Source organism: Archocentrus centrarchus, chromosome 13 (genome assembly GCF_007364275.1).
Source record: "Archocentrus centrarchus isolate MPI-CPG fArcCen1 chromosome 13, fArcCen1, whole genome shotgun sequence".
Taxonomy (NCBI): Eukaryota; Metazoa; Chordata; class Actinopteri; order Cichliformes; family Cichlidae; genus Archocentrus; species Archocentrus centrarchus.
This window is the reverse complement of record NC_044358.1, coordinates 39,482,404-39,500,449: the sequence shown is the minus strand read 5'-3', so window position 1 is coordinate 39,500,449 and position 18,046 is coordinate 39,482,404. Positions and strand designations below refer to the sequence as shown.

The 18,046-nt window shown below is 40.5% G+C and overlaps 1 protein-coding gene across 3 annotated transcripts in view; it reads left to right on the top strand.

The window, feature by feature from the left end:
• Window positions 1-18,046, top strand: part of numbl (NUMB like endocytic adaptor protein) — a 68,931-nt gene that overhangs the window by 37,287 nt on the left and 13,598 nt on the right. For 2 of the 3 annotated variants that reach the window (XM_030744351.1, XM_030744350.1), the window contains exons 2-4: window positions 10,447-10,597; window positions 14,866-14,940; window positions 17,650-17,724. In XM_030744351.1, the coding sequence (XP_030600211.1) occupies window positions 10,472-10,597; window positions 14,866-14,940; window positions 17,650-17,724 (276 nt within the window). In that variant the 5' untranslated portion in view covers window positions 10,447-10,471. Of the gene's footprint in view, window positions 1-9,250; window positions 9,353-10,446; window positions 10,598-14,865; window positions 14,941-17,649; window positions 17,725-18,046 lie in introns of those variants that run through there. The other variant, XM_030744349.1, reaches the window with a different exon arrangement.

The window sequence follows — 18,046 nt, the reverse complement described above, 5'->3', positions numbered from 1 at the left end:
CACATTCATCTCTGTGACCTGGTAACATTGGTAAAATGTTACCAGGTCACTAAAATAAAAAAAGCAACGTTGGTAAAAGGAAATCTACTGTAAGAAACACAAGCATGTGGACCATCAGGCAGGTTATAATGAATACCTGGGTTAGACTAATGTATTTGGAGGAGAAAACAATGGTGAAAGGTGAAATATTTGGCCACAGATTTTACTGTAAATTCCATCACAGCCTACAGACTTGGTTTGACTTTCATCTGTTACAGCTGCAGCACCTGTCTGCACGTCGTATATGTAGCTACTGTTTTTAAGGTCACAATAAAAAGGGGTCTTTTTAATAGCTGCTATGAACAGGAGTGATTACAGCAAGCAGAAACTTATTTAGTCATTGGTAGTTACTGTATGGGCACCTTTAAAAACTGACCTGACAGTTTGCAAAGTTGATCAGTTTATCAATCTCTGCTGGCTACAAGCACGTGTGATCTTTATTCACTGGCATATTGAGTCAATGTGAGAAATTTGTTTCAGTAACTCAAAGTTTTGATGAAAGAAGAGTGAGAGAAATGATCCTGGATCAGCAGGTTGAGTCACCTCATTCTACTACATGCAGTCGTCATCCCGATGACAACATCTTTGTCATGCTCCACTCGCCCTTTGCTGCAGTCATGCCCTAAATTCCCACTTTGCTTTGAGTCACAGTGGGTCATTCAATCTCATTAGGCCACCATGACCACCTACTGTCTCTCTTCCACACATTATACCTACACATACACTTGTGCACACTCTGTGTATAATTATATTGGGAACAGCTTTCTATAATGTCTCACACTGCCCAGAAACCCCCTGAAAGATCATGTTGCATTAGCGGGTCAGAGGAAGGACAGGACGTGTTTGTGTGTCTACCAGTCAAAGTCAATCCAATTGGCATCTGTTAAGCGTATCGACTTTATAACACACCACAACACACCCATATACACACTCTCACTCTTACTCTTCATGTAATTCATCTAAGTTATTCTCCACAGAAAAGTCGTGGCTTATAGACTGCAGCGACAATTACAACATAATCAATATGGCCAACATGATAGGTGGGACAGAGCGAAACTACTGTAGCGATAAGTGTTAGATGTCGTTTGAAAATATGACTAATCTGGTATAGAAAGTGATGCAACAGAGGTGAAATGATTCTCCAAAATACAGTGTAAATAACATAAAAAAAAAAAAAAATCAGCCATAATATAGACCAAGCAGTACTGGATGTTTAGAGCTGATACAGCCTCTTTAGGGAATAAAGACTTACATCCAAAAGGATGTACTGATACATACACATATTTCTGCCACATTTGCAGTCTTCTTTTTGAGCCAAATGTACTGAAAAATGACTTGACCCTGCGATTACCTCTAAATAAATCCAGTTAATCAGAGCTCATATGCTGCTGGGTATTGAATTATTTGCTGACACTGAACTTAGATAGAGGTAGAATCACTTTTAGACACTGTTTTCTTTTTCTTTGTTAGATTTTGTAAAATCATTAACCCTGCTCACAGTGTTGTTATACACGGGGGGGGGGGGGGGGGGGGGGGGGGGGGTCTAAAGGCAAGGGGATTGACTTCATAAATAATGCATTTTAAAGAAAGGAAAATCACTCAAGGACACTGTATTACTTGGTGTTATGAGCAGTATTGAGCAGGAGTACAGTATGAGAAGCAGTGCATAAAAAACTACAATGGATTGTGGATGGGTCCTGAATTTCAATGGCTGAGAGATATATGGACCCACTGATTCCTTTTTACAACTTGGACCTGGTTTATGGAGCAAGCTGAGGCGTGTGTGTGTGTGTGTGTGTGTGTGTGTGTGTGTGTGTGTGTGTGTGTGTGTGTGTGTGTGTGTGTGTGTGTGTGTGTGGAGGAGAGAACCAGTGAGAGGGCGACAGAGATGGAGACAATAGTCACAGTGGGTGCCAGGCTGATGGTTTAACACATGGCTCTGCTTCAGCTGCCACTGTACATCAGCCTGCACACACTCCTTATATCGACAGAAGGGACCATTTTTGATGCATTTTAACCTCCTCACTTACAGGAAAGCCGCCTCCACAGTGTATACAGCACTCCACTGATCTGTATCTGCTGTTGCTAGAGAGGCTCTGCTTCAGATTTGCTCACTGTAACTACTACACCTCAGAGTGTAAATGTTTCATATTGCTTCAGAGGAGGCAGCATGAGTTCAGTTTGCACATTTCATTATTTACAAGTGTATTTCAGCTCTGATTTGTCAAATGTTTCTGTTCTGCGTTTTGGCTGTCTGGCTGTTAAATAGTGACAGATGATCAGTAAAAATGATGAGATTGATGAGACACATTATAATCACTCGTGTTTAGACTGTTGTTTGCCAGTGCTGTCTGGCTGGTTAGGCTCTGAATGCTATAATATACAAAAATTTAGAAATCGGTCTGAGGCTGTTGCTAAATTGTGCTGCATTAAGTCCTGCTGTTATCTGTTATCGAGTAAAGGCATTAAATAACAAGCATGAAGAGGCAGTTTGCTGGGTTTTTGAAATGCAAAGACTTGTGGGAATGTGAATGTTTAAGGTTGAGTTATTCATTCAGCAGTTTTATGGTTAAAGCCTGAACGATAGAAGATTTTAAAGACTGATACCGATATATATATATATATATATATATATATATATATATATATATATATATATATATATATATATATAATCGTCTGATATTTTTTTCTTTGAGGCACACAAAACATACAGATTTCCCTTTTGTTTAATTATTTACTCGATTATTCTCTGCACAGCTATGCTTGGATCAGCTAGTTTTTGTGTTTGTAGTGTTTCTAGTTGCACAGTGCCTACTGTTGTACAAATTATGCAACATCAACATTCTTAACATGGTTCTTTACTTTTAAATTGTTCATTTCATTTTCATTTATTTTGAATTTATTTATTGTTATCAATGAGGACACAGATAGATCAGCAAATAGCTAATACCAGCTCATGATATCGGCCTGTTGATTAAATTGGTCGGGCTCTAGTTATGATCATTGTTGTGGTGTGATTTTTGAGGAGACAGCATTGTTTGTGTTAGTTCAGAGGTTAAGATGGCCAGTGGGCCACCATATCCAAGACTTATGTAGCGATGAATCACATCCAAATATCAAGTTCAGGTAAATAAATTAAACATTGTCATAACTGGGTGCTTCAAGGAATCAGGGACTTCCCAAATAAGCTAATATCATGTTGTAGTTTCCAGTAAGAATGAAATATTGAATCTAGCAGTAATTTCAGGGGGAGTGGCCAGCACAGGCAGATTAACACCCTGTTTAGCATGGAGAATGGTACTTTTATATACGTGAATTGCAGTAATACAGTAATTCAAAGAATTACAAAGCAGTAAACAGTTTGAGATTATTTGCCTCCGTCCAAAAAACTCCTCCAGAGAGATGTTTCCAGGAAGTAACAAAGGCTTAGAGAAGCACAGAACACACTCTCCACATCCATCTCTCTCTCTCGCAAACACACACTCCTGCTTAGCCACGGCACTGCATCCTGTCCTGGGACAGACTTCAGTCTAAACACAAGTGCCCTGGTTTATGTCCACTATGTTACACCCTTTTACTTTTCAATCATGCACACACACACCACCTGTCACTTTCAGGGTGTATGAGACAAAGCGAGACAGAGTTGGGGATGATAGTAATGTAGTGTGAGTCAGTGTCCCTATGTGGGTCACACAGTGTCAGTGTCAGTGTGTGAAGTCTGCAGGGACCACAAACTGGGTCAGTTTTTCTGCATGTGTGTGTGTGTGTGTGTGTGCCTGCATCTAATGTGTTTCTTGATTTCTACAATCATTACTTATTAAGGTAATGTTTGTGCATTTTCTTACAGCACTTCTAAAATGATGGAAGGGTTTTCCAAACTTTTTACTTTGTTACTGGTTGATTTTATTAGCTTACTAACCAGTAATAATCATAAAGTTACCACAAGTAGGCGAAACTATTAATGAGACTATATGCTCACTAAATTCTGTTACAGCTTTAAGTTACATGAAATTTGGTTGATTTAATGTTTTTGGTTCACCGTAGAAAAGCTGTCTGCTCTATTCCACAGAGACACATTGCAGATGAGTTGTGCTCATCGGTGCAGACTGAGTCGGATTGATTGCAACATGTTGGCAGTCTGTCTGACTGGAGTGATTGGAGTCTGTCCAAATTAGACCACAGTTTTTTTGGAGACGGGTTGCCTCCCACCAGGCGACCCATGCAGTCAACTTCCGATTGAAAGTGGTCACCCAGAGGTTGAGCTTGTTGCACATTCAACCTCTGGATAACCAGTTGGCCACCCCAAATACTTGCAAATCTTTCACTGACAGAGAAATAATTTGATGTAATCACTGGACAACCACAGAGTGTTCTGTCCTAAGTGTGCCGTCCTAAACACAAGCTACACTTTGTAGGCGCATACTTGTGATTTCACTAACAACTCTTAGGTAATCTGCATGTCATCCCCTTGAAACTTGCAGACCGCTCTGAAATTTTCTCCTGCTTGAAACGAGGTCAGGCAGTTGTTCCCCAAATATTCCATCCAGCAATTATGCAGATAATTTAGAACTCATGTAATGCAATTGACATGGTTGTTTAATTAGTAAATGGAATGTGATTACTGAGTTTAGGACCAGTAATGTATACGTTATAATACTTAATTTGTTAACCCACCATAGATTTTTACAGAGTATAATATACTTTAACTTCTGCATGTTGCTGCGGTTATACAGACCTTTGATACTTTCTCATTCCACCATGACTCTAAAGTTGGTGTGAGTCATACTCACAGCTTTAGCAAAACACAACAACTTCTTAGTTGCACAGTCAAAACGGCAAAACACAGAGAGGTACAGCGTGTCCATATAAAGTGGTCAGCTCCGTATGACTGAGCCAAGGCAATCCCCTCTGACCGCACTCACAAAGATAAACACACACACACACACACACACACACACACACACACACACACACACACACACACACACACACACACACACACACACACACACACACACACACACATTTCTGGACACTTGCTCCACCTCTCTCTGTCCATTCCTAGTTTCTCTTCAGCTCTGGACACATATGGTTTACCGTAATACCGTAATACCGTAATGTGGCGGTGACTCAGTGTGTGTGTTTGTGGTAACATCACTGCTCTCCCCTTCTTGTTTGAGCTGTGTTTTTCTTGAGCATCTGGTTAAGGAGATGTGTGAGGGAGGAGTGTGTCCCATTTTTCCAAAATTTCTGGGCCGCTGTTGAACACAGAACATCTGGATCAGGGAGGGATGTTGTGTGTGTGTGTGTGTGTGTGTGTGTGTGTGTGTGTGTGTGTGTGTGTGTGTGTGTGTGTGTGTGTGTGTGTGTGTGTGTGAGAAAGAGAGGCATTGTGCCAAAGAAATCAATCAGAGTTATATCTGGCAGGCAAAAAATGCAGCTGGACACACATGCAGTCCTAACACACATCATATGTTGTTAATAGAGAGGTAAGACATGAACAAATAGAAGACATTTGTAATATACATATACTTGGGAATGTGCTGTTATTACTGATAATGGGAACCCCCCCCCCCCCCCCCCCTTCCCCCACACACACACACACGCACACACACACACACAGACATGCTGTTAATAATAATCTCCCAACCATCTGACAGTTAAAATACCAACTTAAGCTGGAGCAAGATAAAAATTCTTTTCACCACATTTTATTAGTCTGTATGCGTAGGCTAGCTCTTCACACTGAATTCAGCCCTGTGAAACCTATTTCCTCACTTTCACATCGGCAGAACTGCAGACATTTAGCTTCAGGCCCATTTTTGCATCCGTCTCCTCACCCTTTTGGACAAGAGCAGCATAAAGAGGAGATCTGCACTGTAAATAACAGTGGAGGAGGAGCAACGGGGAGGACCGGGGTAGGAGGCAGCAATTGAGGGAGGTCATTTTGGGTGAAGAAATTTCTACGACATAACATCATATGACCGTAAGTTGTCCTGCTTGCCATCTCTGCAACAATATATTCCAGATGGCTTCAAACTCAAACACTGAACTGGGAACAACTATGTGCTTTTTTGGAACCAGGCCTCTTGTTTGTGTAGTCTACACTGAAGTGCTTACGAGTTTTGCGTGGGTTCATGAAGGGAGTGGGATTTAATTTGTGCCATTGATTTATAGATTTATTTTGTTGCTTGCCAACCCACCCCCTCTGTCTGCCTCTCATCCCCCCCCCCCCCCCCCCCCCCCCCCCCCCCCCTCCTCACTCCAGATGGTTCTAGTTGTGCAGGGCTAGGTCACAGCTATGCAAGGTCTTCACACTTTAAATGTTTGGCAGTTTCTCCACCCTAATGTGTTTCTCTGTCATTAAGTGTTTACTGCCAGATAGTTTTGTTCATTTCATGCTGCAGTGCACATCACGAGAAAGCCCATCAACCTGTTTTCACCTGTATTTTCATTGTAGCTTGGCTCAGTTCATTTGGTGCTTTGAATTAGATGACAGAATTGACACCATGAATATTTTCTTTCCAATAAATGTGACGTTACAGCCAGCAGCAGGTTAGTTAACGCTATGGTCACAGTAGAGAAAACATCCAAAATTATTACAATTGTGTGCAATGAATTTGCACTCTCATTTTCTTTGAAATGGTTGCTTTGAAAATGGAAACCAGGTCTGCAACCACTCGCAGTCAGCTGTCACCTTCAAAGGGATTTTGGTGCATCAAGGCTGCAATAAAATGGCAATAGCATGGAGTTAGTCTGCTATCTGTGTGCTTTCTGTTAGTGTTTGATCAGTTTACTATCAGTTTGTGATTGAATGGAGACAAGTTGGCAATTTGTTTGGAAATCTGCTTGTGATATGTGAAATGTTTAAATCTGTTGCAGTCTGCATACAGAAATTCAGATTATCTACTTAGATTCAGAGTTCAGCCAAAACCTCATAGATCTGAGACAGAAATTCCTCCACATATGGTGATGTAGTTGCTGCAGGACAGCAATTTAACTGCAAAATAAAATAGATGCTCAGCAACCTTGGTTTTATGCAGGAGTTTAATTAGAATATAACCAGTTGGCAACCAGTTAAGTTGAGTCCCCTTTTGTAAAGAGACGAGTTGCAGACAAGTTGCACTCATAAGACAAGTTGTGCTTCTCTGCACAGACTGATTCAGACTGCAACATGTTGGCAGTCTGTCTGCATTTATAAATTAGATGGCTTTTATTTGCAAACCTTTGCCTGTCTCTCAGTGATGGCAGTCACTCCCATCAGGCAACCTGTGCAATCATCAAAAGTGGTCACCCTGAGATTGGGTGTTGTGCGCTCATCTCTGCCAGATGTGAAAAAATTCAGTGCAATCCCCAGGCAACCACTGATTTTTTTTTTTCTAGTCGCAAAGGAGTTTGCTTTCCTATTTTTACTCTAGTGTGACCGAACCAGCAGGATGACACGCACAAGCTGCTCTTTGTAGGCAGTGTTGGGGTTGTTACTCAAAAGAAGTAATGTATTACACATCACTCATTACTTTGTACATAGAGAAAATAATTTACTACACTACTCCTTGCATTACTTTTGTGCTACTCCATAACATGTCCTGAAATGCACCGTCACATAATCATCAGTTCACAATATAAACCTTAGGCTACAGTCTCACACGCCAACACAGATTCCTATCCTCATGAGGATACATACGGTCTTTCTTTTAGTATTTACATATGGACACAAAACTGACAACCCAAAGCAAAGTTGACACCAGCCCAAAGACACTACAAAGCGGTTGCCAGTGATTAGTGTCATAATACACCTCCTACAAGGCAGGTAGTGGCTATAGCCACCTGTGTGAGCATCTGTCACTCCAAGCAGCTACACCCTTAATCATGCAGAACTTTAAGCCTTAATACAGCTGAATTATATTTTTAAAAATCCCAGGCTTATTAAGGCGTATGAAGATTGATACTGTTACAAACAGGCCTTATTTCTGCTGTAAAGTTCTGTGTTTTTGCACGGAAATCTGTGGGGACAGACTTGCTTTTAGACTTGGCCTTCAGTAGTCTGCCAAAGAACTTCTGGTACAGTCTCCCTGGAGGTTGCTGCTTCATGTTCACAAATAAGTTGAAACAATAATAAAGTGCTATAACTGAATAAAATTTATCAGGGGAAGTTTAATTTTGCTAGAACAAAATGGGCCCTATGACAGATTGGATAGGTTCCTGCCCCCCCCCCCCCCCCCCCCCCCCCCCGAGTGGGATAATCAGTTAGGAATGGATGGATGATTGGACAAAAGAATGTGAAAGTGGATGTAAATAGTTTGTCAGACTTGTTTTTTTAATTCTGAATTTTGCGGGCTTGTTGCTGTAAGACTCTTTCTGCCCTTGTGCTGACCTGTTAAACTGTCAAACCGCTCTCCTCCTACACATTTTCCTTTTATTAGAATTAGATGATGAATGATGAACAGGATAATTTGGTGTATTATGACACTAATTTCTCACCTCAGCTCTTCATTCCTCCCTTCTTCCCAGTGTTTTTTTTTTTTTTTTGTAATTTGTCCCAGTATACTTAGTACACTTTGTTTCATTTTTGTGTCTCTCCCCTGTGGTTTGCCATCGGATGCCAGTCCTATTTGCTCACCACTTCTCCTCCCCCGCTGTCCTGGACCATATGAGGGCAATTACAGGGTATCCTGTGTTCCCTATCCAGTACCTCCTTTCCCCCCCACCCTGCCCTTTTCTACCTCCCCTGTGAGGCATCATGTACAACTTTGCTTTAACCTCTTCGTGCACACCCGGTCACACCTGCTGCAGCAGTGCTGGGGCCTGCCAGGTACCAGTCAGTTGGCAATATGCCCAGAGATGAGTGGCACAAGCCTTGACATGTGTGCTTGGTGAGCTGCAGAGGGGCTTGTGTGTGCGTGTGAGTGTGTGTGTGCACGCGCGCGTGCGTGCACGTATCCACTCTTGGCAGAAGACACATGTCTCACATGCCAGGCATGAGTAAGCCACTTGAGCTGTTGCATTTCAATACTCTGCATTACACAGTGAGTGTGTGAGGTGCACAAGAACGGTTAATTGCACACACACTTCCGGTACACCAGTCTTTGGCAACATTACCATCAGCATAGCAGCGATTATGAGAAGTGACGTGTCTGAGTATATACTGAGTATATATTTGACCTGTGTGTGGAAGAGCTGAGAGAAGTGTTCTTTCCTTCAGTATCCAGATCACAGCTTTACATATGGACGTCGTATGTCTTCAGCGTGAGATTAATGTGCTTTCTTACCCTGTAAAAGCTGCGATGTCGATTTATGGATCAGCCAGATGGTAAGCAAATAAAACAAGCTCACTCTTTACTCTCATTAACCCAAGAGATATAGAAGAATAAAAGAAGAGATAAAATTTTCTTATATATTTTTATCTTTTAATACTTTGCTGCAAGTCTTTTGTTTCGTGTCCTTGCTGGTTTGATGTTGCAGATATAAGAGCTAAGGCTTGCTCATGCGTCTCTAATCAGAGCACACTTCCACCAGAATGCCTTATGTAGAGAAAAGGGACTAGTTTGTTCAGAGATCGAGGACAAAGAATTCAGAATAGACTGATTGTTGAGTCCAATTTGAAACTTTTGACTTGGATAACAAAGAACCTGATGATGCAGTTAATTTAGTGTCAGTAAAGACAAAGGATGGAAATGAGGAAAGAGGTGTTTTTATCTCCTGTTTGGGAGGGGGGTGTGGAGGAATGAAAACAGCAATTATTTTTTTTTAAGCAGGTCATGTTTTGATGGCATCATGTTTCATTATGCTGGGAAATTAGCACGCGCTAAACAGGCCAGTGGGCTGAATGGTCTAATTAGGCAGCAGAGGGAGGATTGTTCAGCATGTGTGTGTTTTTGTGTGTGTTTGTGTGTGCTGATTGCATGCGCTCAGCAGTCTTGATGTTTCTTCGAGAGATGAAAGCGTACCCGATGCTTTGTGTTCATTAATGTTCTACCTGTGTGATTTGTACAGCCTGTGTCTGAATGGCGAATCAATGGAGCATTGTGATGGAAAGTGTTTATGGCACTGATGTACTGACTGCCTTGTTAGGGATGATTATAGCTTAATGAGCTTGAGCCAATCAATGAAATCCTTCCCACTTCTCTCATAATACCATATGAAATATAGGACTCTAGTTCCTTTCAAGTGGCATTTCATTCAATTACAGTTTGGCACTGCTGCATTTAAATAGCTTTTAATGAGCCTTACTATTTAATTACTATTAAATGAATGTTTCTGTTGTTTTATTGTTCTGGGTGTGTGGTAATGAGACTCAGGTGGTTGTGATGATGCTGTCAGTTTTCCTGTGTTGAATATCTTCCAGTGCCAAAATTCCAGTGCTGTGCTCTGCCAGTAAACTTACATCCCTTTCTATGTCTGCAGTACCAGGGAGCACGTGACCCCGGAGATGAACAAGCTTCGTCAGAGCCTGAGGAGGAAGAAGCCCACGTATGTGCCAGAGGCCAGCAGACCACATCAGTGGCAGGCTGACGAGGAGGCTGTACGCAAGGGCAAATGCAACTTTGCTGTTCGGGTACGTATCTGCTGTACATATTGAGATAATCTAAGCTTGGTTAAATTAAGATTTCTTTAGTGTTTTAACACAAAATGAAAGTGTGAAAAAAGCAAGTGAGTGCCCACTGAGTTAGGATCTTTTTCGGCAGTTTTCATTGTAAATGTCACCTTATTAATTTCTGTTTTTACTTAGTTTGTTAAATGTTGCTGTTTAGATATTAACGTGACCTTATCAAAATAAATGTCAGCATCACACAGACGGGTAAGTCTTAGCTTGCAGTACATTCATCAAAAGAGTAAACTGTATATAAAAGATGAATGTAGCCACTGTGCTGTCAACCATTACTTCACGGATGTCTGTGTGGAAGCCACAAGTTCGGCATTTTGTCTGTCATTGTTTTGATTTTTTTTAACAATATTTAGGCAAGAAGGGTGAACTGGGAAGTTATGAGCTAACAGTAATGCTGGCTAGATGAGATGCAAGTTTTTGCCTGCAAAAAAACAAGCCTCACAGGACACGAGAGTGTCCTTTTAAACAACCTTATAACCGAACAAGACGAACTGGCACCCAGCATGTCAGTAATTATCAGCCATGTCCTAAATACTGCAAAACTTTAAGCTTTGAACCAACTGAGATGGATGAGTTAAATTCACTCTATTAGGATATCACAGAGGAGGAAATTAGCTGTAGAAAACAAAACTTTCTTTGTTTTGTTTAGTTTTTAAACCAGGCCGCCATCATATTTATTAAAGCTATCATGTTGGGCTTTTTCAGCCAGCCTCAAGTGGCCATTTGATGAACTGCATTCTGACTCTGCTTCATTTTAAGCCCCAGAGGCTGCCCCTTAGTCAGTGCTGTATAAATACACTCAGCAATAATGGGTGCACCAGATTCTCACTTAATTAGCACTTCACCCTTGAAGATCACAGAAGAGCAAACTAAGAATCTGCTTCTTGGCAATGCTGTCTGAAGCCCTATTTACATCTTATACTGTACATGTAGGCCTGTTACATGACAAGATAGCACATATTACATATCTATAACTATTCAAAGCACACTTCAATCAAAGAGATTATTTTATATATACTGTATATTGATAGTATTTGTTATTTGATCCTATTGAAGGTGGAGGTAGTTTTCTTATATGTAGGCAGATGCTCGATACCAGTCTTCTGTCCAAATATTAAATGGGAAACTGTCTAAAACTTTTTAAAAAACTGCCTCTCTGTTCTGTGAGAGAACAGAGAGGCAGTTTTTTAAGGTGCTAACAGTTAGTCTCTATTCAAAGCTGAGCCAGTTGTTTGCTACCACAAATATTCTTAAAATATGAATATTATCAGAAAAAAATGCTCTAATATAAATATCATTATTTCTGTTTTGTTTATATTATTAACATACCTAAAGGAAGCAAATATTGGGAACAAATTTAAATTGAATGCAACCCAGTATACCACCATCACCCAATGTGACCTAATTGACAATGCTGCTACTACTACTATTACTACTATTAATAATAATTAAATAACTTTTTAAAAAATATTTTCAATATGAAAAAGTAGAAGCTTTGAAAAAAGTATCCACTGAAGGAGACTGCATTCAATTATACTGGTGTAGTGAAGTATTTTAAATGTAGTTTAAAACTTAAGTAAGCCTTAGCAAGAACACCAGTGAGCATTTCTTACATAATGTGGAACTTTAAAATTAGAATCTGATTTGACTTTCAATGACTGAATATGCTGGAAAGAGGAAAAATTAACATCTCATGAACATAACATGAACAACATGGCCATAGGCTGATCATATAAACATAACACAGTCTGCTGTCTTTCATACATAACACAGCCAGTAAGTCTGTGGTTAGCAGGAAAATTCAGGCTACTTTGCCTTTGACCTTTGGTCTTCATAAGAACCATGGTTCTTTATAAGAACCATGGTTCTTATGAGTAATGAAGTGCTGATCGGTATTCTAGCTCTGCAGCTGAATGCAAAAAAGGCCAATTATTAATGGACCAATTTACTGATAAGCAGCTCCATTCTGAGCATGCACATGTATGGCCATGCTTGGGAGCTGGAGTGATTTGGTGAAGAGCTGGAGAGAGAATGATGGTAAGAGATAGAGGGCAGAGAAAGAGGGGTGACAATGAGGTGGGGTTATAGGTTACAGAGAGCGCAGGAAATGACAAGCTGAGGGATGAGGGCACACAGAGGGTACAGGAGAGACATTTCCAGATTTGAAATGAGAGATAGATAGGACCAGATAAGATAAGTGAAAGGAAAGAAAGGCTGCAGACTGAATGGCGCAACCAGGAGAGAAATACAAAGCAAAAAGATAAAGGCAACAAAGAAAGATGAGAGCACAAGAAAAGGCATCGTGTGTGGTTGAGGCTAATGGAAAATGGTCCTCACGGTAATGGTCCAAAGAGCTAGCGATGAGATGGGCACTGAAGTGGAGCTCAGAGCTTTAGCAAGAGACGTGAGCACAAAAACTCTCAGTCTCTTTATATGTTGTTTTTACCTCCATGCTCCCTTGGCCATCTTTTCTTTTTCAGTGCTTTCTCAGTGTTTTTTTTTTAGTTTCTAAATGTCTTTATGAGTCATGAACTATTAATGCCTCTTCAAGAGCTGCTGATCTGGAGCTACCAAAAAACAAAAACGGTGTTCGTCAAGTCGGTACTGAGAGAAAACCTGGGTTATTGAGAAGCAGTGAATGTGGGATAAAATAGCCTGCTGGAAGATTTGGTTGGTGACTTGTTTGTGTTTTTTACTCAGTACCATCTCTCATCCTTTGGATATGGAATATATGATGCTCTAGATGAGTTTTCCCATTCCAAACCAGTAAAGGAACTTTCTGTGTGTTTTGGCTTCAGTTTGCATGCAGCAATCATTCACACCCTTTTTTTTTTTTTAAAAACCGCACCTCTTATTTTAATAGCCATATCCTGCTAGCATGCTAACAAGTTAAAACGATGCAAGAAACAACAGCTACTAACTGTGTTAATGTAAAGCAGACCAAACCCTTGTGCCTCAAATGGTGATGTGAGCATAAAAAATGTGACATTAGCAACTTTAGCCAGTATGAAATTTGAAAAAGAGGACAGAAACCCCCTCCTTTATATGTAGCATTGGCATCTATGTAATTCCTGTTGTTTCCTATCACAAAACACTAAAAATGAGCACAGCATTTGTTCAGGCAGGCAACAAAATCTAGCTCAGCCTCCAGTCCTCGTACATCTGCTGATCTCAAGCCAGCCCACATCAGCTGATGCTTTAAGTTACTGTTTGTCCTTTGGAAAGTCTCATACAAGGCATCCTATATAAGCTGCTTTAGCATGCCTACCCTTGTCGCTTTCCCCGCAAGCCACTTTGCAACCTGCCACCGTTCCATGTTTTCTTTCAGTTCTGTGTTCTTATATCCTTCATTGGACTTAAATAGCAGTCTGAAACATAAATCAGTAGTTGAAACGCAATATTATGCATTATGCATGTAAACCAGAGTCGCTCACACAAAATCACATGTGACCCAAATCGCTAATTACCCTTTTATGGACAAAGGTCAGCTGAAATTTGAAAGAGAATAAAGCCAAATAATGATTGGGACTGACGGAGGTTAAACACTGGATCTCACAAAACTTCAACTCAGTGACATATTTTTGTTCAGCTTCCTCAAACCTGACCTGTAAATTGGGAAAAAAAAAAAAACTTGGAAGTTCATCTTCTAACATTAGGAATTAGAAATTCACCTCACAGTCAGTCAGGGAATGAACTGTGTTTTGATAATAAATTACCAATGCAATGCAACAAAGAAATATTACAAAAGTTTGTTTTTTTTCTTTAACCTTGAAAAAGTCATCCAGTCTTCATCTCACTGCAATCCCCACCTGCTCAAGTCTCCTGCCATCGCCTGACTTTTGACAAATTCAGAGATAGAAAAACACACCACTCCCTACTATACTACACTGGCTACCTGTTAGATATTGATTTGATTTTAAACTTTTTAAAATAACTTTAAAAACCTTAGATGGCCTCGCTCCTACCTACGTTACAGATTATTTACGCCTCATGAACCGAGCCGCTGCCTGTGTTTCTCACGTCAGACCCTCCTGATTGTTCCCAGCAGTTTTTTTGCTTTTACACAATTCAGTTCAGCTCAGTGTTTCATTTGTAAGACGCTTAGATGAAGAGTACTGGTGTAACAAATTTTAAATAATAATAATAATAAAAAAAAAACCCTAAAAACATCTCTTTTTGTTTTGCTCACTGATATCTCCTCTTTCTTTTGTCTGCAGTACCTGGGGTTGGTGGAGGTGGAAGAGTCGAGAGGGATGCATGTATGCGAGGAGGCAGTGAAGAAGCTAAAAATTGTGAGTATCCCACACACACACACACACACACACACACCTCCACATATTTTCTGCTACAGTACTGGAGGTACATTTTGTTTTGTGGAGGCAGTTACAAATATGCACCCCGAGGACCTGCAAACTTTGCAGGAACTCATTACAGACCCAGTTGCGCAAAGCTAGTGCACCAACATATTGACTGGAGGAACGCACAAATTCAATACTCATTCTCCTTGTTATTTTCTACTTCTTTACCCCTTTAATCACCCTCTCTGGTGGGTCTTATTCCATATGTCTGAAGTCACGATAGAAAAGCAAGCAGAAAATGAAATCTGAGCTCACACATGCTCGTATAAACACATAGTTTGCCCCCCTGGGAAGCTGGATTCAGACGGGGAGCGTGTGAACAGAGTGACTCAGGCTGGACAGTGTCAGACAGCCGCACACACACACACACACACACACACACACACACACACACACACACACACACACACACACACACACACACACACACACACACACACACACACTCTCGGCGGTGTAGAAAGGACAGGCATGTGCACCACAGTTTTCATGTTATTGCTCTGTCACTGCTTTTCTTGATGTAACTAGTATCAAACTGGACTTATATATAAAAATATAGAGTCGCACATTTTCTGCTTTGAATGCACAGTCATTTTATATCTTATCCCTAGGTAGGAATGTGACTTTATAACTTTATATAACAATTTTCAGAAAATTTCATAAGACCTAAAATTTTTTCATCTCGATGGGATCTGCTTGTTCCCATCCTCTGTCTACACCAGCATCCTGCTCTCTGTACTTGTTCAAACTGAAAACTTTCTCCCAGAGTTATCTTTTTCTTTTGATCCCCTCCACCTCATGATTTAGCCTCCCTCTCCTTCCTTCCATCATTCTCAGATTCTTCACCTCTATTCTCACTCCCTCGCTCTTTTTGTCAGTGGGATTATGCAAAAATGGGGCTCCTTATCGCATCGCTGTGGGTTTCAAAGCCGTTTCCTGCAGTGCTCTGACTCTCTGTTTCCCTTGCTCGCGCACACAAACTCAAATACACATGCGCACTCATGCGCACGCTTTCACATTCACATGAAGCCCTTGCTTTTTCACTCTGTTTATTTTTAGCATGGCCCATGCTGAGTGTGTTATTAGCGCTGCCTGGTGCCCACCTCTGGAGAAATGATTCGTAGTGCCAGCTGGCACAGTTTTTAGCTGTGCCCGCCTCTGTTTTCATAACCCTCTGCCACCTCATTTGTTCCAGGGATGTCATTGTACAAAACAGTAGATAAGAATAAGTGGCTTTACAAGCTTGTTGATCTGGTGGAATGACTGAAATACTATTTACTATGAGTGATGGCAGTTACCTTGAAAAATGTAATCTGATTACTGATTACTCCTTTAAAAAGTAACTTAGTTACTTTACTGATTACTTAATTTTAGAAGTAACTAAGTTAGATTACAAGTTACTTTATTAGTAACATTCAACAGCTGCCAAAAAGTGATTTCCGGTATTTGCCAAAAACCGATTGCCTGTATTTAAATGGCTGTAAAGGACTTGCTGACCTATAATCTGTGAAACGTATGTCAAACATATCTCTCATGAATGATTTCAGGTCATTTTGAGCGAGAAACAGCATTTCTATCACAAGGTAGAAGCTGCAATCAGTTTTTGGCAAAGTGACTTATATATTAGTTTTTATTTAATCAAGGTAAAAACTGTCATTGACATTAAAAATGTCTTTTTAAACAGAAATCTGGCTCAGAAGGCTGCAGAAATCACAACAAATATAACGTCACAGTTCTAAAAAGATATTTTAAGTGGCCAAAAAGCTCTGGATTGTAGGTAATTTCTTCATTTTATGTATAAGCCCTTCATAAATCATGTTGACTGCACTCTATTTACCAATATAAGCAAAGACATTAAACATAAATGCACATAGAAACATCGGAATCACTTTTTGGCAGACAGTCTCTCTTTGGCACCCCACGCCTCAACATAAAAATGACAACCACGAAACGAGGGCGAGTCAGCCGTATTTAAGGGCAGCATTTCCTCTACTACATACTATCCGACCGACTTCTTCAGCTCTCCCCCACTTACTGGTTTGTACCGAAGTCCAGCTTTTGTTGTTTGGGTGCTGGGGGGCCTCCTGCATTAGCCGCAGCTCTGCTTCGCTCCACCTGGTGGGACTCGCTCTGTAATTGTGACTGTGCTGCGACTCCAAATGTTTCTTCAAATTTGAATTTAGTGTTTTTGAAGCTAGCTAGCACTTTGTCGCCAGCACAGAGTGCACAACTAACCTTGATGTTGTCATCTTTAGCTGACACAAACTCAAAATAGTGCCTGTACTTCCAGCTGGAAAATGCGCATCTCTCTCCTCCCTCCACTGTTTATGTTTGTGTCGCTGTGCTGTTATTGTCCTCATGCTGAAAACGGGACGCAATTGTTGCAGCGGCCAGATGTCACTCCCCAAGACGCAGGAAGAAAGCATAAATATATTTTTTTACTGAGGAAAATGACAAAAAATAGTAACGCAGTGACTTGGATGAGTAACTTTAATCTCATTACTGGATCGCAAATAGTAACTTGTTAGATTACTCGTTACCAAAAAAAGGTAGTCAGATTAGAGTACTGACATCACTATTTACTATACAACTTGTCTATAAAGGTTTAAATGATTTAGTGTCCCATACTTTTTGTCTTTCCAGAGCGGGAAGAAGACAGTAAAAGCAGTATTGTGGGTTTCAGCTGATGGACTCAGGGTGGTAGATGACAAAACCAAGGTAAGAAACACTATTTTTGTATGTGCTATCTCTGTCTCCTTGCTTTGACCTCCTTATATCTTATTTTTACCTATGTTATCACTCACCTGACAGCAACGGCACTGTGCACAGTTGTGTTTTCTTGTTGTCATGTCCACAGTCTTGTGCACATAAGTATTTAATCTTTGTCTTCAGTCTCAGTTTCTCAGTATATGCAGAGAGCAAAATAACAGTTATCCTGTCAAAAGCCTGCTAGTGTGTTTAGCTGATTTCCTCTATAATACATCAATTTGTGGAACTTTTTAAAAAAAATTTATTCTCTAATATTCAGTTAAGACATGCA